We start from the raw sequence: 23,422 nt of genomic DNA, 5'->3' as shown, positions 1-23,422 counted from the left end.
TTAAATAGCTTCAACATTTTGCACACAACGTATCATGACATCAAAACTTAAAATGACTTTAGAACCATGTATAGAGCCTGGCACCAGCAGGCTCTCATCTCCATTGGGGGGGGTCTCTAGGCACTGCTGTAACACAAAATAATATCAATAATAGAGAATCATCATGTATTTTTGTGGATAAGAGAAAAGCAAAGGAAACAACGTTTAGTTTCTCACTCATAATGTGTTGGCCAACACATGAAACACGGTCTAATCTGCTCTGGAGAAGTTACTCTACCTCCCGCAGAGATCTGATGTTTGTATTATGGGTAGAGTTATGACAGAGTTACTGCTTTGCATTATAAAAACGAGTATGGATTGCTGTGCGTTTTCAAAGGAAAAGAGGATCACGTTGACCACATCCTTTTTCGATATTGAATCCTAACAGAGGTTTTTCTCTACAGCATAAAGGCACACTTACTTCCTGAGCACTGTTTTGGATTCTGAGGAATTCTGGCTCCCATCTTCTTCACAGTTTGAGGTCTCCAGGTTTCCATACCTATACAACAAGATGGATATTTTAGGCTGTTGTTGAACGTCAAGCCTAAATAATGACGACTCAAAGGTTATATGGACTCAGTGTCCACCTAATGAAATATTGGTAATTATTACAATGCTTTTTAAATCTTTCAGATCTTGGGCTACAAATAAAAATATAATACATACATTCTACACACAACCCCTGCATGTTTGGCTACTTGTGGTACCCAGGCATCTGGTGTCATTTGCACAGAGAGAATGGAGCAAAGGTGTATACTGGATCTATTTCTAAGTGTGTGGCCTCGAGCCATACAGGAAGTATGAATGAAATAGATACAGCGAGCTTTCTACTTTGTTCACACAAAGTGGATGTCAAGTAGATTATATTCCATGGTACACAATGGAATGGTGATGGGGAAGATGTTGTTTCTGCATTTTTATAGATAAGAGGTGAGATTTTGGTGTATTCCACAATGATGGTGGTCATCTCAACAATGTAGATGAGGTACAGCAGTGGTTCTCAACCTATTTAGCATTGTGGGCTGCATATACAGCTCTCTATGTGTTATGTGGGCCACATCCACACAACATATGTACCACCTGCATGGCAATGAAGATGTCAGATAAGTCGCAACTGTGTGCTGACTGGGCCATGGGTTGAGAACCTCTGAGATACAGAATTTGAATATATGGGAGTTGTTTACAGGACCTTAATTTGAAATACCTTGGTTTTCATTTTTTGTTAAGTAATTACTACAACATTCTATCAATATTGCTTTAAATTAATTCAATCTGTAGTTACAAGCTTAAGTCCATCTTGAGACATTTTATCTAGGAATATCCTTTGTTTTTAGAAAGTAAGTATCAAACCACTGACATGTAAAAACTTGGTGTGAATTGTCATTATCATCTCCTTAAACCTGACTGATTCATTCATAATCTCCCACATGGCTGTGGCAGTATGTCTCTACCATGTGTGAGATAGGAATGTGATCTAGTGAGTCAAGCAGGGAAGGGTGAATTAGGATGCCTAGGTTCTATTCCCAGGTCTACCATTGACTCATGATGTGACCTTGGCCACATCTTTTAGGCCAACATTTTCAAAAGGGACCTCTCATTTTGGGTTCCCATTTTTTATACCTTAAGCCTGATTTTCAGAAGTGTTCACCTAGAGTTGTGGGTGCTCAACACTTCTCAAAATCAGACCCATGTTCAGGCTAGAGAACCCCCCCCAATTCAAGCAACACCAATGTTAGTTACTCCCTTGGCTTATGGCCAGGCTGAAATGTAAGTAATTTATCTACATAAGAGGCTTAATAAATTAGCAACCAATTCTGCACCATTAAGGCTAATGGGAATTTTGTCTCTGATTCAGTCAGAGCAGGAGCAAGTCTATAATGTTTGTAAAGATGCTTGGATAAAAGAAGCCATACAAGCGCAAAGTATTATTAATTAATGGGGGAAAGGGTTATTACACCACTAACATCCAGTGCCAAAAGTAACTTGGCTTTATGCACTTCCAGGCTGTTTCACAACTATATTTCATTTTACACTTACTAAGTTTGGGTGCTGGTTTTCCACACCCACAACAGCAGCACCTCCAGATTCAATTTCACAGCTCATCAATGTAACATGATCATCGTGTGTAATCAGAGGTCATGAAGATTGAGATTCTTACTATGATTTACTAAAATTTTCCTTTTAGTACTAGCCACCCTGGATAGTCTATAACACTACAGAAGTGCAGAAGGAAAATATCCTCTAGGACAGAGAGATAGCTGATCTTGATTAGTACAGGACTCAAGGACTGCTTTATAATACTGTTGAGGGCAACAGCTAAAGTAAAAAAGGGGTTTTACATAGTGAAGTTGGAAAGCAAAGGAAGGATTTGATAGATTAGGTGGGTAATTGGACTGGAAGAACTTGCCATTGGGTAACAACATGGAAGGGTCTGGAAGAATGTAGGAGACCTGCCTCTAGATCCCTATCCCTCCACCCTCACAAATGGTATTGGTTTAATACAACTCCAAGAAAAGAGGGCCACATACTGAATCACCAACACATCTTTCTATAGCACTAGGTTTTACATGAAGATGTCTTATCCAGTTACTGACCCACCCTTCCCTCATGCTAAGGGATAAGTTGTGGCTGGCCCTTGTGCAGGGGGATTTTGCAATGAGATTACCCTAGACTCTTGTGTGCATGATGGAAAGGATTGTCCCATCCTCTGAGCTTGCAAGAGAACTGAGACTGCTCTCTGTTGAGCCTCAGGGCTGCATATTACCATAAAAGGGACAGGAAAGAGTCAAGACCTGGCCCTGATCCCCTCTACATTCTCCTTTTCCTTCAGTGGCCCTTAGCTTGTAAGAGGCTGATGAATGACAGCATAAATTGGAGTGGTTCCAGACAGAGACAATTATTGTAAAAATCACTTCTGAGAGATCTGGGTAAAGTGGTAAATTTGAAAATCTTGGCCAACATTTTCAGAAGCTCCTAACAATTTTGAGTGTCTTAATATCTAGGTGCCCAACTTGAGAGGCCTTAATAAGGCCAGAGTTTCAGAGGGTGGGTACTCAACACTTTGCAAAAATTACGCCACTTGAAGATGTCTGAAGCTGGGCACCCAAAAATTGAGGCACTCAAAATCACTAATCATTCTGAAAAAGTTTGGCCAACTTGTTTTCTCTGAGATGCAGCCAACGAAAAATTGAGACATTCATCCAACCGTCTTAAAGAAGATGAAGGAGCAGAGATTGCTGGTCTCTTTACACTCTTTTAAAGCATCATCAATCTGAAGATTTTACATCAAGGTCATAATGCTGTGAAAGTTAATTGTTGGCATTTAAGCCTGAGAAGTCCTCCCAAAACCTGCTGCTACATGATGAAAGGTATGTTTGAGCATTATTGTCCATACTAGTAAAAATGCTTTGCTCTTCTAGATTTCATCTGAGAACATCAAAACTAGTTACTATTTGTAAAGTGCTAAGTCTCAACAACCTTGAGAGGCAGGTGTAGTGTTGGCATCATACCTGTTTGGCAGAGGGAGAAAATAAAGGCGCAGAGAGAGTAAGCGACTTACTCAAGTTCTCACAGCTAGTCTGTGACAAAGCTGGAAATAGAATCCTAACCTCCTGACCTCTACTTGAACTATGAATTACACTGCTTCTTACTTGAGGTCTATATCCATTTTAGTGTTGAAATGTTCTGAAATCTCATCACTCCGCCTTTTAAGTCTGGAACAGAAAGTAAGAGACGTGCACAAAAATCTGCAGACTCTTACATTCTTTAAAGCCTAAATTCTTCTGAGTTATACCAGTGCAACTCCACTGCATCAGTGGGATTGTACAAGTGTGAGAGAGCACAGAATTTGATCGTTTGAACGAGCCCTTAGACATCAATACACGTTTATTCAATTCTGCTTAGAGTTGTCATGCTTTCACTGAACAAATTCTAACATATACAAAAAAATTAAACATGGCTAAATTGATAAGACCAGATTCTTATACTCTTACCCATGTTGATTAGCACTTTATTCCATGAGTGGTGCCACTGAAGTCTATGCAACCATTCATGGAGTAAGGTGGTACTCAGTGTGAATAAGGATGTCAGAATCCAGCCCTTCAACATTTACTAACCAACAACGGACATTTGTTTTCTCTCATACTCCTTTAACCACTTTCACACCCAAATTCATGCTAATTTCATTATGATCATCACTACTTTAGGTGTACAATCTGATACATATCTTTATTTTATTTTATTTTTTTAATAAGTGTACCTCCTTTCTGAGTCTCTGGTATTCAAGCCTTTTCCACAAATCCTACTTGGTCTCTTGTAGAAGTGTTACCCTCAATCCCCGTTTCCAGTATATGCAATTCAAAATAAATACTAATAACTCTATTTGCTATAACCTTTCACAATTTATTGCAACAATAAGACAATACAAGCCTTATCCTGAATATATTCCCAAATATATTTCAATTAATTCCATATTTAAAAAAAAAAAAAAAAAAAAAAAAAGGGGGTAAAATTCAGCATATTCATTAGCTTCAGACTGAATTTGGTTTCCTATCACAAAGTTACCACAGTGACTGGTGATAATTGGCATCGGTGTTGTCAGTCTCAGCTAACAGCCGTGAAATAAGTATGGAGAATGAACTTTGCTCTCCCCAGCACCTAGAAGTGAGCCCTCCAGAACAGGAGCCAGGCACGTTGACGGAGCAGTGTGCAGGGAGCTTGCCCTGTCTGCTGCCCAAATTCTGTGGATAAAGACAGGATTTCACTCTTCGGTGCCATTGGGTACCCTGCGCCAGCAGTAAATTCACTAAAAAGTATATTTTAAAATAAAATGGCAGGGTGGGCAGGGGAAACATTTAATATGCAAATGATTTGCAAAGGTAGAAACTTTTCTGCAAGCAGTTGCAAATATAACTTCAATTGTGAATGGCAGCAAATAACCTTTGATACTTGTTTTTATAATTCACCATTAATTGTTTCGTCAAAATTTAATAAGTAATGGGACAGTGTCATGATTCCAATGCTAGAAATCTGCCTTATATGAAAAGTTAGCTAAATGTTTGCAGAATGTCAGGCACACACATCTAAATCTCATTAGTGAAACAAGCGTTGAGCTTAATAATAAAATAAAATAGCAGTATAAGCAGGCAGTTATCCATAACAAAACACAATAGCACATAACACTACACTGGTTTCCAAAACCCAAATCACAGCCTGTCTCACTATGAAAGGGCTTTGGATGTACAACAGAACATTAAATATGGGTGAGGAGGAGTTTACAATGCCTCTAACATACAGAATAGCATTGCTGCAGACTTCCACTATTCTGCTCTCATCAGGTCCTGGACAAAGATCTATTCACTGAATAGTGTTGTATGAATGCTTTGCATACAAAAAAGAGAGACATGAGAAACAAAAGGATCCCACAGCCTGTGGGACTTTTCAACCTTGTCCAGTGTTTGGAAGGTTATATACTTCAAGCAGAGGGACTAAATGAACAAACAAAACCAGGATGTGATTCACAGTATTTAAGTTTTAAATGCTGAACAATGGAATAGGAAATGTACCCTATACATTGAGGGTATGGGGATTTTTTCGGGTGAAAAAAACCACTGAATGGTTAGGAAGTCATAAAAAGCGTGCCCCTTAGTGCAGATCCCACCCACACCCACACCCACACCCTGCTTTTCACTCACTAAGGATCCTAATGCATTTTCAAACTATATAAATACTGCACTACTGAAATGCAATCATTTCTGAAGTGGAGGGAGGCAACCACCCACTAAACAGCAAAACAACACAGAAGGGAAAAAATATTTTGGCAAATGACACTGGCCCAAATCTCTTTTCTTAAGAAAAGTGCTATGGGATCCTTAATGTTCATGCAAAGTGAGCAGTACTGTTTATTATTCCCAGGCACAAAAAAGTTATTAACATCAGGTAAACATCGGTGAGATACTTACATAAATATTCCATTATCCTTAAAATCCCTACATTCGGATGATAACACTACTGATGTGAAAATTCACCTTACACATTCCAATAAAATCTGAATCAAAGACACACCCTTTGTCATATCCATTACTGACACATGGAGGCTTGAAAGGATTAGATATTTATCAGTAAACATTGGTAAATGTCAATTTCACAATATAGATACAAACCAATGAAAAAATGTTTTCATGGATGATCATCAAAATTTACAGATAGGTAAGGTAAGAAAAATGCTGCCTGAGAACTTAGAGTTTGATTTAAATATCTTCGCTTCATATATTTTAATAAGTGATGTTGACAATTTGTGTTTTAATGGTCGTAAAGATTTAACTTTTAAAATCTCAACATCGGTCATTAAATAATTATTGTCTCACCCCTCCCATAAATTCCAGCAACTGTGAAAATGTAAATTAACAAAAATAGAATAAAATGATTAAAACCCATAATTCTGCACAATTATGAAAATTTAAATCAATAAACACTGGAAATATGCATAAAAATAAACACTGATTATTATTCGTCAAAATTATAAAAAAAAATAAAAATTGAATTCTGTCAAGCCAACCAATATGTACATCTTGGAAAGTGTAAAGTGACCATGTAAAGTGATAATACATTGAAAAAGGATGTGTATGATTTGAGAGTCAAAATCATTATTGGAATGCATAAGGCAAATTTTCACATCCGTATTGCCAATGACTGAATGGATGACCTATCATCAAAGTCCTAGAAGTTCCCATAGAAAATACTATCCACCCATTTCCTACAATACCAGGAAGTTCAAGCTGATGGGGCTCCCCTCTTGAGCAACTTAAGAGGAGAAGGGGAGTCCTGCTGCCCAGACGCTCCTAAGGTCAGCAGCCCAGAAGCTACACTGTTCTCCTAAAACATGCAGGATGGGAGTCCCGCTCCTTAGACTGCATGAAGTACACAGCAGAGGAACTCCTCTATGGCTTAATCCTGCAAGGTGCAAAGCACTCATCCGAGGGGCTGAGTGTCCTCAATTCCCATCAAGTCTTCACTGGTGAGCTAAGGAGGTACAGTGCTAGGCAAGTTCAGTGGGAGCAGGGACCCTGATTCTTTGGCTTCTGCTGGCCAGGCACTATTATTTCTCTCTCAAAAGAACTCTCGTAAAACATTTTACACAGCAGAGTTTGACAGTAAAACAGGAAGAAAAGTTTTCTTTTTATCCATCAGCTTCTGCTGAGCAAAGAGAAACCATTATTAAGAAAAAATGCTAATAATTTGGGTGGAGAGTTTTAAAGCCATGTAGGGCAGTATTTCTCAACCTTTTTCATACCAGGGACCAGCTCGCTGCCTTCCTAAACTGCGTCAGGGAGATCTCAGGGACCCACATCGGTCAATGGACTGGTTGTTGAGAAACAATGATTTAGGGGATTTAGGTACCTAATACCCATTAATTTTAATAGATGGGGACATCAAATTCCTTTTAGGTAGCTTTGAAAATCTAAGCCTTTGTTTTTGTTTTTTTAATGCACTTGCCTAGGCACAAGATTTTGTTTAGACCTACTTCAACCTAAAATGTCACAAGAAAGCCTATGGAAATTGGAGAGATCAAAAAGACTCCAGCCTTGAACTTCTTAAGTATAACACAAATTAAAAGCCTCCAGACTTGAACTTTTTAAGTATAACACAAAAACTCCCTTGACCTCCTAAAGTGTTGAATGGATTTACTTGTAATCTTCCAGAAAATTTAAATTTTACTCAAAGAGTAAGTGATACAATCTTGGCTATGATTAATATTTATGTTCACATCTACCAAAGGGCCTAATCTAATGCCTACTGAAGTCAATTGGAGTCTTTCCCAAAAGATTTAAACCCTGCTTTAACTGAAAAATCGAAAACTGCCTTTGACTGTATTATGCATTTTAAAAAATCTGAGATCTATATTTTTACAGCAGTTGCATTTGTTTTAATGAGAAATGTTAAACATTTTAAAAGTTAAATTTGAAATTCAAACTGAATTTTTTCTGCCTTGTCTTATACCCTGTGCAACACTATTCATTTCAGTAGTGTAAATTAGGGCAGAATTTGATCCTGAGAGTTTTTCCTACTCTGATGCACAGATGCAAATTGCCCTAGTTAAAATTCAATTCATTTTCAGTTTTTTTGGTTCTTATGTCTGACTTTTTCTTCCCGAGTCCATGTTCCACAGTCCCACATACACCATTCAAAAATTTCCTCTTTAAACTTCATCTTACTCATAACTTTGCATAGTTGGTTTGGTGTATCTGTGAGACAAGAACACAAGTAGTTGATGCTGGAGTTGAAAACAGTCAGTACAAGTCTCACGTGCCTCCTGCTGTCAGAAGATTGAGCCCATGTGTGTTTCACTTTTCGGGGACCCCCTCCTGAGAGCAAGATCCTTCTTTCCTGTGTCATGTGGAAAGGATTAAAAGGAGCATAAATTACATGCATCTCTTCGTGCATTCAACCATATATGGAAAAAAAACAACCAATTTCCCCATGTCCATATATGAAAAGAAGAGCACAATGTGTAGTCTGGAAAGCCCTAGTAAGATTCTGCACAACTTTTTATTGTTTCTTAATGTTGGCAAGGCAGAGTAACACCCATATTTTAATCAGTGGGGTGTCTTAAGAAAAGCCTGGGTTGGGAAAAGATGGATAAAACCAGATTTTTTCAGTTTATCAGGGAGAAGATCTCACAAAAATCTCATCAAGTTGCCGATTAATGTAACCAAAGTACAAGTTATTTTGAACTTTCTGCACGTATATCAAAACACCTTTTCTGACCTGTCACTTATATGACATCAGCTTTCTTTATGGTTTTCCCATTCACAGCATCAAGCACAGCTTACAGTAATGGGCTTCAGCATCATTACAGCCTTGCCTATTTCTTGTTGGCCAGAACACATTTTTCACACCCAGAATTCGGATCATGCTTGTAATACATCAAACATGATATCCATGCAGAACCATATCCACTATCCCTAACAAACCATTCCTGCAGGCAAAAACTATTTTCTACAAGTGTGAAATTCACCCCCAACCTGGGGCCAGGTCACAATGCTGCATCCTGCCTGTATCACTTATACAAGGCATTTTGACCGATGGATCCAATAATTTCAGATCAAATAGCCCCTTTTCTGGTTTGGTCCTTCATCATTTTTATAGGACCAGGGAAGAGCAAAGACAGAACAGTGACACTCCCTGCACAGCTGCTCCACCTACAGTCCCCCACTTCTACCACTAAAGGTAAATGTAGGGCTTAAGTGATTGTGGGGTATGCCTACATCGAAATTAAACATCACTGACTGTCCCATGCCAGCTGACTCACGCAGCAGGGCTCAGGCTGCAGGGATGTAAAATTGTGGTGTAGACATTCAGGGTAGGGCTGGAACCTGATTTCCAGGACCCCATGATGGGAGAGGATCCCAAAGCCTGGGCGACAGCTCGAGCCCAAACATCTACACTGTAGTTTTACAGCACCACAGCCCAATCCCAGCTCAGCTAACAGAGGTCACCTGTGGGTGTTTAATTCCAGTGTAGCTCTATCCGAAGGCTCTCCACACGAAGATGAATTTTATCACAAGTACCCAAGTCTCAAAGTCCCTAGACAGAGTACGCACTTAATGTTAACTTAAGTTACAGTAGATGAAAAAGAGATTTATCTTTATAAAATATACCGCCACCAATATACAATAGATATTTGAACATAACATGAATTAATTACTAACAAGAATATTGCAAACTTATCATCCTACGAATGTGCCCCAATCAACCCAGACTTAAACAGACTTCCCAGAGATCTTCAGTCCTTGGCCCCTTAGCCAACACTGCAAACAATAGTGCAGTTGTGGCACTGTATTTTGTGATGTAGGAACTTGTGTAGTAGGAACTTGTAGATAGTGACTTATAATGAAAAATATATCCTTAGCAGTTACCCTCTTCTACAACACTTTCTTAATGTACCAGTTGTCCTTATCTGTTCATTTTCCATACTGACCTATGGCATGAATCACAAGAAATTGCAGGAAATATACAAATCAAGCAGAATGCCCAGCAACAAGGGGCTAATGCAGCCTTCTTTTGTGTGGCCTCAGATAGATGACCCTTTGGCAGTGGAATAGAAGTAGTTTTAGCTGCAGAAGGGCTGAAACTGGAGATAGGCAGGCTGCACCATGGCATGCACCACCCATGCACAGAATAGACCACGAGAGTTCCCTGCACAGTAGTATGTAGTAGACAAAAGCAGGGCCAGACTGCCTGTAACTATGTGTATCCTTCCCCAACCATTCTCAGAGGGACATATAAGGGCTTGCAAAGGTTACTCCAGGTACTGGACTGTGGTATTCTCCAGAGAGCTGCACTGCAGCCTAAGATTGAGGATTCCCTCCTCCCAACTTCAACATATCTGCTCAGCATCCAATCCTGTCTCCTGAGCTTGGCAGCGGGTTCTGGATTTGCCCTTCAGTGCACGACTGTTTTTATGCATTTGTAACTTACAAATGTGTGGTATGTGAACTGGGAAGAAAACGAAGGTAACACAAAAAGCAAGGATGGTTTTGTGGTACAGAGATGCTAGGCTTGGACACAGATGACCCAGGTTAAATTTCCAAACTTCCTGTGTGAGGTGGGCAAATCACTTAATCTCTCTGTGCCTCAGTTCTCCCCCTATTAAAACTGGCATAACAATTCCTTTCTCTGTCTTGCCAGTTTAGAATGTAAGTTCTTCAGGCCAGGGCCTGCCTCTTACTGTGTGTCTGTACAATGCTGAGCACAACAGAGCCATGATCCCAACAGCACCGAACTGACAACTACAAAGAAGTAAAAAGAGTAGGAGCAACCAAATTAAAAACCCATGCAAAAAAGGGAACATACATACACACACACCTAGTAGGCATTTAATGGGAAAATGCATATTTTACTTCAAATTCAAATGTTTTGTAATTGAAAATCTAGAACTGTGTCATCTGGCTTCAAGCCATCTTTGACTAGCTGATCTGAATTAATGTAGCCACTGGTAATTTCTCATTGTTCACAGCACAAAAGGCTGTTGTACACAACTGATTAATACAGGAGAATGTAAAAGTCATGAAAGAGAGTACAGTTTGGGAACCAGGAGACAAATCAAAAGCAACTACATTGTCAGGAAAATAGTGTTGAAAATATAGATGCTTTTAAACAAAGTCATGTTTAATTTTTAAGTACTTATTCTAGTAATTCCAACCATATTAAAACATTTTTAAAAAGTTCCTGCTGATAAAAATGTATCCCTATAAAATAATTATATGCCATAGAAGATACATTATTGGATGTGACACAACAAACAAGCCAATTTATATGCATATACCAGTTTGTTCACTCTGTAAATCTGGGGCTTTTTGGCAATTCATGTGGTTATGGATGAGAGATTCTTAAGACACCTCTCTTAAATGTCTCTCATTGTGTGAGTCATCACTTTGAGCTCCGAAGTTCCCTGCATTCCACACAAAATTGGTGTTCCCTCATGTTTATTGTTGAAAATTATATACATCAGAAGCAAAGAATCATGAAACTGAGGTTATGGAAAGAGTTACTCACACTAAAGAAAGGAATCCCATAGCATTTTTAGCTCCCTGCATGAATAATATTTGTGTTCTTTTCGTTGTGGGTCTCTGTCACCCACTGTCTCCCACTTTTGGATCTTGGCTGATGGACAGGGACATTCTCAAGTCTAAAGCTAACCTTGTATTCTTATTCCCCAGTGTGCCTTCTCTTTCCCCACTCCAACATGTTACATGGCTTTGATGTTCGTATAGCTATTGTACTTGAACAACAGTATCAGTAGAGTCACATCAGGCTTGTTGTCTAAGCACTTTAGTATCATTATTAATGAAGTCACACAACACCCCTGTAAGATAAGCATTATTATACCCATTTTCCAGACAGGGAAACTGAAGCCTGGGGAATGTATATGTTTTGCTCAGTACCACATAGGAAGTCAGCGGGATAGCCAAGACTAGAAAACCAGGAGTCCCAACTACCAGTCTCCTTGTAGCAAGGCGCTGTGGTCTTCCTCGGAGCCTGGGCCCAAGGAACAGCTGCAGCCCCCCTGCTGGGCAGAACAAGTCCCTGCAAAGGCAAACGCCCTGGAAGTAGAGGGGCAGAGCCAGGACAGGGAGGGGAAGCTTAAAAGGCCAACCTAGCAGCTCAGTTAGGGGAAGGCTGCTACTGGAGAAGGATGTACCTTCTCTGAGGCTGCGGTCTGGGCCTGACCCAGGCCCCGCAGCTGGGCAGAGCAAACACTCCACCAACCGGAACCTCCAAGGCCTGCCTGGGCCACTGGGTCCTAGTAGCTGGGAAGAGCTACCCAAGACTGGGAGAAACCCCCGGAAGCCGGCCCTGACCTGGAGGAGCTGCCTGATGCTGGGAACCCACTGGAGCTGTCTGCACCCGGTGTACCGGAGGACCCGCTGGGACCCGGAGGAGCTGCCCTCCGTTGACGGCCCCGAGGAGTTTCTGGACCTGCTGCTAGTCGATGGTGAGGGACTCGTGCAGCTCCCACTCACTGTCTACCCCAGCGACCTGGAGGAAGACACCTGGCTGCAGGTACTCGGGTACAGGATGGGAGGAAGTAGCCCAGGGACAGCCGAATATAGTTTGGATGAGGCTGTGGCTGAACCAGTCAGCGTGTTGCGGCTGGAGCCCCGCTGACTCAGTGGCAAACCACTGTGCCACTGACAGGGCCCTGGGCTGGGACGCAGTGGAGTCGGGTGGGCCTGTGTTCCCCTCTCCCCTTCTCTAACCACCCTGGGAGTGCTTGGCTCTCTGAACCTGCCTGGCAGAAGATACCAAGCTTTGCCAGCCCCGCCTGTTGGAAGGCCAGGGGCCTCTAGACTACTTTGCCTGCCCCACCCTGCCCGAGGGGCTACAGACTACCTTTGCTGCCACGCCCTGCTTGAGAGCAGGGGGCTATAAACTACTTGTCAGCCCCACCCAGGGGCCAGAGGCTAAAAACTCACCAACCACTAGCTTTTTCCTGCTGTACACTAAGGCACTGTGACCTTCCTCAGAGCCTGGGCCTGAGGAACAACTGCAACCCCCCCTGCTGGATCGGGCCAAACACCTACACTCCTGCTCTAATTACTGGACAATGCTACTGCCTTTTCTGAACATCACCTGATTTTGACAACATGCTAACTAAAGAAGCACAAGAAATAAAATGCTCCTCTATTCCTTTGGAGGTTCAGTCATGAATAGAAAGGGGGGGGGGGGGGGGGGGGAATCGCGGAGACTCCAAAATTATTACACTATAGTGATGTAAACAACTTAAAGTACTCTGACCAAAAAAGCCATTCTTAAATTATACACAAAAAGAGCATGGAATATTACAGATTGATAACTTATGTCTTATGTATGGAGCAATCACCGTACTAACTTCATCTGAACCTGGATTCTTTTGAGGTTAAATAGTTTTCTACCTTAGATTTTGTATTCTGGAACCACTGAGCATCAAAGCTCTCAAACAAAAAAAAAAACCAGTGCTTGGCAGCAAGAGCAGAAGAACCAATCTGACTGTCATGGCTTTCCTCAAAAATCAGAGAGGCCAGTCTGCTGTCCTTTCATGATAAGAGATAGACAAGTATTCTGGAGCAGTGAGTAAGTACAGAACAGGCATTGTATGCTCATGCTTGTACAGTCTATGTTCTGACCTGGCAGTGGCCCCTTCTGCATAGCTCACACATTCAGGAAACTGTGCATGGGGATACTAATGTCTTGAATTCTGTGATAACACTGATTTTGAAGTGTATCTGTTCAGTTGCTTGAGCGTGTTTATACCACTTTCCCTACACTGGTCACAATTTGGTTCTTTTGCAGCCCAAAATAGCCATCTTTCCCTATTTGGCAGCCATGTTATTATGAAGTACTGGGCTGTGAGAAGGAGATACATTTATCAACCCAATGATTAAGCGGAAATATGGGACTTTTCAAGCTGTAGGAATCAATGCTGATTTTGAAATATCTAAATATCATTTAGCCCTTCAAATACATCTCCTTCAATATATTTGAATTCCTTGCAATGTCCTTTATCATGTACATGACATAATAGTTTTCCACATCATCTTCTCAATAGCTACCCACTAACTCTTACCTGTCAAGGAGAAGTTCCAGTACTTCTTTAGTAGAGGCAAAGCCCCTGTATGTTGACAGAAAGATGCTGATGTAGGTAAAGTCATTGTCCCCAAAAGCCGTCAGCAGGTTCTCCACCAGTTTCTCCAGAGTGCCAGCTTTTATTGTTCTGATCTTACACGTTTCGTATTGGCTGACAGTATGTCCTGGGGGTAATTGGTCCCCTTCAACCTATGAAATAAAGGATCAAAAGCATGGGAGAAACCAAATACCGCAAATGAGAAGAATTACCACACCAAACAAGTTAAATTATACTTTTTGGGTAAGGGATAAGTGACAGTAGGTCTTCAATTCCTGAAATATTTGGTCATTTTTTATGGCCATTAAATTCTAGGAGATGGGTCCACTGCTGCAACACTTTAGAATAATTTATCCTTCTTTAAAATATTTCTTTGACATCCTTCACCTTATGTTTCAGTACCTGACTGTAGTCAAATCACCATGTGTTATGATGCCATTCGATTTTACTAGCTAATCCGGATTAGTACTTGGATAAGAGACCTGTAAGGAACATCTAGGTGTGAAGAGGAAACAATATTGGTCATTCACTGGCTCTTATTTACTACTAAATTTAGTACTAGTACTACTAGTATTTAATACTAAATTGAGTACTTATCAGAACTAAAACCAATATCCACAGCCAGGTGTTTGGAGCTTGGACTAGAGAGTGGGGGGTGGAAATTATGCTGCCAAAGGTGCCAATTTTAGATGAGACATAAAGCTAACGTCCTGAACACTTGGGGTCATCCAACATTCCATAATGCTTTTTGCAAATGAAGGGTGTTAACTCTAATATCCTGGTCAAATCCAAATTCCATTCTGTCTCCAGTTCTTAGTTTCAATTAGATACAATATTTCGCATTACTTCTAAAAATGTTTATAGTGTTTTTGTGTACTATTCAGAGCCTGATCTAAAGTCTATTGAAGTCAGTGAAAAGAGTTCCACTGGTTTCAGTGGCTTTTGGACCAGGCCCTTAAAGAGCTGTCATTATCACTCTAGGGTTGGTTATATTTCAGTAATGGAAAACGATCCCTGTGAATAGTTCATATACTTGTTTATAAAGATATCAGAGATTAAAACTGCTATATAAATGAAAGATATAAATAAAAAATAATAATAAAGACTCATCAATATGGTGAGAAGTTTCCTTTTTTGCTTTTAAATGGCCCAATTTTAAGGAAGAATTTTATTAGAGACTATTGGCATAAACAGGCAGAGAACTGGAGAGAAGAGACTTCAGCAAGGTGTATGGTTGTTTTTTGGTTTTTAAATTATATGCCAATGTTACTGAGGTACTGTAGATTCAGCTTGGGAAATGTATGCTGATGTGCACCTGCTCAGCTATCTTGTAATGAATGGTGTGCGTATGTGTCATCCAGCATATCTACTGCTAATACCAACAAACTTTCATGAATAAATAAAAGCTGTTTCCTTGAAGAGAAGCAGAAAGTTCATACCTGTTGTGACCCGTCCGTGCCCAGGGCAGCCACCTGAAAATGCCAAGGTCATGGCAGGCTGTAAATGGAGAGCAGATTCTCCCAGCACGGGTGGGTGGCACTAAAGCCAGACTTCCCAACCAGCCACAAACTGCATTTCTGAATCCCTACAGAAGCCAGTATACAAACGCACACAGCCCCCTTTACTGCATTTCAGCCCCAGGCTCCCAAATCAGCACTAGGTCCAGTAAAGAGATCAGTTATTTAAACTCTATGCTCTTTACTAAAAAGGTTCCCTCTGACCCCAAGGGGTCAGCCACAGTACCAGTTCAATATGAGTTTGGATCTTACCTAAAATACCATGCTGCCAGCCCATCCTTTAGTAACTAAAACTAAAGGTTTATTGTAAAAGGAAAGAAACAAACATGAGAGAAACGTTAAAGGGTCAAAGCAAATCAGATACATACAAATGATTGACAGTCCATATACATCAGGTTTCTAGAAAAAATGTGGAGTTGCAGGGTTGTATAGTCCCTCTGGTATACATCCAACACCTGGATGGGTCTAAGTCCTTCGGTTCAGTTGCAAAAGAATTGATCCAGAGGCAGGTATATGTCAGTAACTGAACAGGAACAAAGGCAAAATGGTTCCTGGTTTGATCTTATATACCCTCTGTCCCTGGCCATGAGGTCTTGTGGAATGTTACAAGAACTAAAATGGAGTCCAGAGTCACATAGGCCAATCCTGGTAATTCACTAGATGATGCTGCTTGTGGAATTTCACAGGAACCAAAATGGAGTCCAGAGTCACATGAGCAGGTTCTGGTGACTCATTAGTGATCCTGGCTTCTCCCCCTGGGCCCCTTGCACCTAGGAATGTCTTAATGGGCCATTAAGCAGGCTACTGTCCTGCAGCCATCCTGTCTGGGGTGTTGCCCAGGCAGCACAATTTGAAATATAGATATCTCAAATATATCTATAACTTCCATTTTTCATATTACACATGAACATAGGTATTATCATCTGACTTAGCATATTACAACCTTTCTAACAGTGCTTGACATGGAATATCTCACATGAATTATTATGATTTTGACATACTGATGTCAAACAATATAACAAATGCTCTCCCCCGCATCTACCCAGCACGACACCTGTCTGTGAGAGTCTGCAATCCCAGATGAAAACAAAAGTGTGTGCTAGCAACCCCCGACAAGCAACATAGTCTGACTTGTGTAAATTAACAATTGAAATAGTTTGAATAAATGAAAATAGCTCTTTTAAATATAAAGTTACTTTTATGTAAGTACAAGATGTGCAGAATTTAGGATAGGAAAAAATGTATTTATTGAGGAGTAATAGCCTAAATTTCCCTTTGCACAATCCTATCAAGAAACATTTCTTGACCATATGGTCTATTAGATCATGAAATGAGCTCCAAAAGGAAGTAGTGGAAGCCCCACTGTTTAGATATTTTCATTCTAATTGAAAATTAGACTGGATGGAGCACAAATAAATATGCTATAGGACCAAGGATGGACTAAATGACCTAATTAATCTTATCCATCATTAACTTTTGCTATCGTCTGAAGATAGCAGAGGAGAAATTCAAGCCATTTCCGTTGCGCTCCAACATTATGACACTGAACAGTTTGTTTTCTGGTGGCTTTCAGACATGAGCTTACACCAGATGTTCTACTAATACTGAAACTCCAGCTGTGACATTCTCTTTCCATCTCATTTCCTCACACCCAGTCTCTCCTTCCCCAGCTAATAGCAATATAATATAATATATCATCACCACTGCCACTTTTCCTTTCCCCAGCTCTCCCTTGCTGAAATTTTGTAATTTTTTTTTAAAACAAAATGTTATTTCTCATCTGTATTCAATGTTTATGAAAGGTGCCAAAGTCTGAGGTGTTCAATGTACAGAACAGTAGATTCAATCTGCAACTTGAATAGCAGAAGTACAAGTTTCCCCATGTTGCTCTGGCACCATAGCTCAACCTTCCCTAAAGAGACCATCTCTACGAGTTAGAAGGAAGCTCAATCTCCATGCTCAGCCAATCACTAGTCTCTCTGACAAGACTGACAAATAAGGCACTTGTTAATAGCAACTACAATGGCGATTTCTGAGACACAAACACCTGGTACTGGACTGAAGCCACCAAATAGCCATCAGTGATTTTTGTTTGTGATTTTTGGTAACTATCAGCTTGGACTGGATTCAAACTGGCAAGATACAAAAAAGGTTCCTTAGTCCATTATGGATTTCCAAAGTCAACTTGTCCTACACATTTTAATGATCTTTAAAATTCTTTTAGGAAACGGCAAGCCTGAGTCTGGCTTCTCTGAGGTAGCCAATGGCTGCTGTATGCACATGTGCCACTTTGAGGAAGAAACTCGTTTGATAATTTTCAACACAAGTTTCCCTTCTAGAGTTCTTCCCCAAAATGGCTGCCACCATTCTTGGAGCACAGTCCACCACTTTAGTGTCTACTTTATGAATAGCTCTATGGATCATATATTCAATCTATTGGTGGCATTACTGTGGACAGCAGTAAGAGAAATTTGTGTCTTAGTGTCAGTGCATGGCTTGAAGTGCTTTGAGGGCTGGATGGGGCTGGTCCATTTCTTCTCCATTGATGCAGTCCATCCAGTGGAGCTCTAAGGGCTCTTATGTCCATTCAACCAACCAACCAACCATTATGTTGTATTTGTTCATATCACCCCACTTGCTACACTGATATCAAAACGACATGTAGGCTGGCAAAAACAACCAATGCAATTCAACAACAAGTTTTTCACAGACAGATCTTCTCATAGCTGTTTAGTGCTGGGAGTTTTAGTTAAACAGGTTTTAACAAAACAAAATCATAACAGGGCTCGATTAAAAAAATAGAAGGTGAGGCTAGACCTGCTCTGCTACAGCCAAAACGTCCTTTATAGAGGCAAATGCTATGTGCCTGAGTGCTTATCTACGCACAAAAATGCACTAATTCACCAGTTTATTTAAAAGTGTCCAAACTAATATCCATTTAAAACTGGTTGTATCAGCTTAGTTTCCCTCTGTAATTTTATAGATTCAAAGCCAGGTTTAAATTATTTTATGTAATGAATTAATTGCCCAGAAGCCTCAGTTACAGAGCAGGCTCTGGCCTACACTTACTTGGAGATTCGGCAGCAGTCGACGGGAGTTATGCAAACTATGCAGAGTAGCTTGCGTAACTTACATCGGCTGCTGTGCTTCCCTTCTGCGCAGTGTCTTCACTGCACTGAGCCAATGGGAACAGCATTCTCATTGACTCAGCACTACGCTACTTGAGAGGATGGTTTTACTCAGTCGACTTCCTGATCGATTGAGTGGGTCTACACTGACCACTCAATCGATCCAGAAAGATCGATCTGGAAGCGGCGACTTTGCTGCCGTCAGTATAGACATGCCACAGGACTCTATTGGGCTAGACGCTGTACAAAAACCGAACAAAAAGATAGTCCCTGATTTAGTGTCCACATGCAAAGTTCCACTGATTTAACCAAAACTAACTTTAAAACACACATTTAGTTAAATCAGGGCAACTGTGTGTGTAGACCAGGCCTGACTCACACAAGTTGTCCTGTTGGCTTTAACAGGACTACTTGTGTAACAGTGGGCATATCTATACTGATATAGTCAGTGTAGACCCGCTCAATCGATCAGGAAGTCGACTGAGTAAAACCACCCTCTCAAGTAGTGTAGTGCTGCGTTGATGGGAACAGGCGCAGCGCAGTGAAGACACCACGCAGAAGGGAAGCACAGCAGTCAACATGAGTTACGCAAGCTACTCTGCTTAGTTTGCGTAACTCCCGTTGACTGCTGTTGAAACTCCAGGTAAGTGTAGACCAGGGCAAAGTCAAGCATGATTTGGAGACCAATCCAACTCCCATTGACTTTAATGGGATGCTGAATCAGACCTAACCTGCTGTGGTGATCTTCCTCCAATAAGGCGCCTGAGTTAGCCTGATACTTTCTCTTCTTGTCTGCTTCCCAGTGAGATCATTTTACAGGGTTCAGACTGCTGACCCAACTCTGTACAAGTATTGGCAATATAGTGATACATATCCTTGGAATTGTATTCACTCCTACTCACAGGAAGAAACTCCTTCCTTCTTTCTCGGCAGTGTAGCTGGTTAAGGAGGATGACTATTGTCTGGGGGCCAACCCAGGTGGGAGATAAGGCTTTAGGTCCTAGTTCCAGCTCTGCCAATGATTCATAGGGTGACCAGATAGCAAGTGTGAAAAAATCACAACTGGGGTGGCGGATCATAGGCACCTGTATAAGAAAAAGCCCCAAATATCGGTACTGTCCCTATAAAATCAGGACATCTGGTCACCCTAATTCATTGTGTGGCCAGGGCTAGTCAATTACGGATAGATTGTGTCATTAAGATACAGCCCTTAGTAGGGGGAAATGAAGAGCCACACTGCCCCAATAGGAACTCTGGGAGATACTGTAGCTCAGAGAGGCACAACATCTCCCAGAGTTCCCTGGCATGGGAGGAACACATCTGCCATGCAATCTTTTTGGAGAGCGTAGTATATGTCAGGTAGCTGCATAGCCCTGCTTGCTCCCTACCCACTTTGAGGTGGCCTACAACTGTGTCTAACTCCTTTGCAGGGGGCTGCTAGCAGCAGAGGGTTCCTTGCACCTTACTCACTCAGCTCATCTACTGAAGGCAAGTCACAATCTGGCCTTTAGCCTTTCCGTGCCTCAGTTTACCCATATGTAAAATGGGTAAAATACTATATGTACCACACCTCTGATGCTATATAAATGATTAGTGATGACACAGTGGTTTGAAGTCATAGGATTACTTGCACACACTGGTCTCAATAGGAAAGTAATTAAAATATTAAACTATTTATCAAGTCACTGTTGCTAACTTTTAATTTTGTTTCATTTTGCCTTCCTTACTACTTTGCTTTAAAATCAGAGATTAATGTTATGATAAAGGATATGAGTAGCAATTGTTCTTTAGCCTTCAGATCTCTTTTATATATAGGTTATATATAGGTCTGAAGACTTAGTAATGATGAGCAGCTTTAGGAAATGTAAGAAATCAACTTGGGAACAAACTGTAGATTTGTATCATTCAGTGATAGGTAAATGCAGGGATATAGAAGATAAATGCAAAACTTTTAGTTTGCTAAATTTTCCATTAAGTGGCTTTTGATCTCCCTTGCAAATAATTTTTGTATTTATATTGTAGCCTTTAATTTTTTTTTAAATAAATCACTTAAACCAAATCCTTCAGTTTGAGAAAATGAGCATTATCTTAAATCTTACTTTAAAGCCCCATTGCCTCACTCTTGGATGAGACATCTCTTTTGTTTTAGCGTATGCTTTGGGACTGTATAACAAGGCTCAAATACCCTCCCAGATACATTAAAATATCATTAGCTGTTCTTCTTATACAGATGATCCAGGCAGTGAACCGCAAAAGCAATAAGCAATAACTTCTACAACCCTAAAATCCAGGGGAAATTATGTATTATCATCATATATTTCCAGTAGCATCCCACAATGTGCTAGGCTTTCTAAACAGCAAAGAAAGCACAATCCTTGACCCCAGGAGTTTGTTATCTAAGGTCCTAATACTGCAAGCTGCTCCATGTGGCTGGATCTCTGTGCCTATGGAGGTGTCCCACTGATTTCTGCCTGCTTGGAGCAGCTTACAGAATTGGGACATAAAAGACCAACAGAGGGCAATGAGGGCAATGAGAAAGGATATAGTAGATAACTAGAGGATCAAGGGAGTTAATAACCACATCTTGATAGTACATAAGGTAATATTACCATTATAAACACATTAGAACCTTATTATGGACTCACTGCCATGAAGCGCCTGCACCATGGATGGGGCCAGAACCTCATTTCATGTACACCAATGCAACCCCACTGAAATAAACGGAGTTACACCAGTGTAACTTGAAGTTTTTGTCCACAAAAATCTTAGAATTGCCATTTATTAACCCTTTGCTGTTGAAAAGTATATAATTTGCCATGACACTCTACAACCTCACCAGAAAAGGCATAGGAACACAATGTTATTACCACTATTATTATTGTAAATAAAACTTTTTCCTAAGCAAAATTTAATTTTGTGAATAAACTAAACCAGGGGTTCTCAACCGGTGGTACGCGTACCACCAGTGGTACGCGGAAGACGACTCGGTGGTACGCGATGGAAAACGCGCCGCCGATTCCGCCGCCGATTCCCCCCCTGCCGCCGTCGATCCCTCACGCAAACCCGCAATTTTACTGAGTCCCACTCTGGCCAGGTACAGTTAGGTGAAGGGGTACTTGACCCGACTGTACCTGACCCAAGTGGTACTCTGTAAAAAAAGGTTGAGAACCGCTGAACTAAACCAAGAAATTCACATGTAAAAAATTTAACCTTATTTTGATACTTCACTGTTAAAGTTTTGATTTTTCAAATCAGCTATTAATTATATAACACAGTTCCCTTCAATTCATTAAGATGTGCTTCACTGTATTTAATTTAATAAAACTATTTTCTATTTAGCAGAATTTCTTTTCCCTCATACATTAATTTAGGGCCATATTCTGCTCTTGTTCCACATGCAGAACTCCCATTCACGTCAGTGTGCAGATGAAAGGGAGAATTTGGCTCAAAGACTGAAATGCACAAAAATACACTTTAATTGTAACTTGCCCTAGACATCATACTGTGAGAATGCTAACAAAAAAACCACAAAAAACCGCTAACAACCCAAAATTGAGTTTGTCAGCGAAACAGTAAGCTGCTAGAAATCATTTTAAGGGACTTTTAGGGACCATTTTTATTTGGATTATTTTAGCAACTCTGCCTTGAAGTTTAAAAGGAAAAAAGATTTGGCAGACAGGAGTTTAATAACACAGACTTACAGAATAAGACATTGTGGGCTGATCTAGCACGCTAACAGGAAACTGCTCAATCTGGATTTAATCAGAGACCATCTCTGTACTGACATGACCAGAATACCCAAAAGCAAGAGGAGTTTTCATGTTGGGCCAGCTGTTTGCCTAGGACAGTGCTTCTCAAACTTATCTGATCGTACCCCCCTTTGTGTTTGTAATAATTTATGCCCCCTCACCCTCTCGGCATTCAGCCAGCAACTGCTGCTCTCCAGCCGCCTAGCTCTGAATGTGTGCAGTAAATTATTTTTCCCCTAAAGCTTCTCAATGCCTCCCTGGAATACATTCTGTGCCCCCCAGTTTGAGAACCTCTAGTCTAGAAGAATACTGTATCTACTGCTTTTTAAAAAGTGGCCCGTAAAGCCCTTGGACAAGTTTTCAGAGTGCTGCACAGCAATTACAGACACACGACACCCATTCAAATCTCTAGAAGTCACATGCCAATTCCCCAAGCTCGGTTTTGAAAAGTCTACCCCCTTATGTTTCCTTCAATATGAATGTCTAGTGGCTTGGTTTTCAAAGGTGCTGAGCACCTCTATCTTGCATTGACTTCACTGGGATTCATGGGTCCCCAACAACTCTGAAAATCTACCATCATGCAGACAAATCTCTGCACCTATATGGATCTCCACTGACTTAATTGGGCTCCATGAAGGTGCAAGGATCTGCCACCACAGCCAGTTGCAGGATTGGGGCCTTAGACTGTAAACTCTTTGGGGTAATGACTGTGCCAGCTTCTCTTTCTGCACAGCAACCAACACACACCTTCTGAACTTAATAAATAACAATAATACAGAACTATACTCAGTGTCCTAAACTACACTAAGTTTGTTACTGGCACAG

General features: G+C 40.7%; 1 protein-coding gene across 6 annotated transcripts in view; it reads right to left on the bottom strand.

The window, feature by feature from the left end:
* The window catches only part of RGL1 (ral guanine nucleotide dissociation stimulator like 1), a 154,259-nt gene that overhangs the window by 58,967 nt on the left and 71,870 nt on the right, over positions 1-23,422 (bottom strand). For 5 of the 6 annotated variants that reach the window (XM_067535099.1, XM_067535098.1, XM_067535097.1 and 2 more), the window contains 2 exons: positions 14,147-14,355; positions 461-538 (listed from right to left, as the gene is read on the bottom strand). In XM_067535099.1, coding sequence (XP_067391200.1) covers positions 461-538; positions 14,147-14,355 — 287 coding nt within the window. Of the gene's footprint in view, positions 1-460; positions 539-14,146; positions 14,356-16,088; positions 16,120-23,422 lie in introns of those variants that run through there. The other variant, XM_067535100.1, reaches the window with a different exon arrangement.

The sequence above is a fragment of the Emydura macquarii genome, unplaced genomic scaffold (assembly GCF_026122565.2).
Source record: "Emydura macquarii macquarii isolate MOO-44397 ecotype Brisbane River unplaced genomic scaffold, CSIRO-AGI_Emac_v2 contig_3477, whole genome shotgun sequence".
Classification (NCBI taxonomy): Eukaryota; Metazoa; Chordata; order Testudines; family Chelidae; genus Emydura; species Emydura macquarii.
This window is presented reverse-complemented; position numbering and strand designations above follow the sequence as displayed.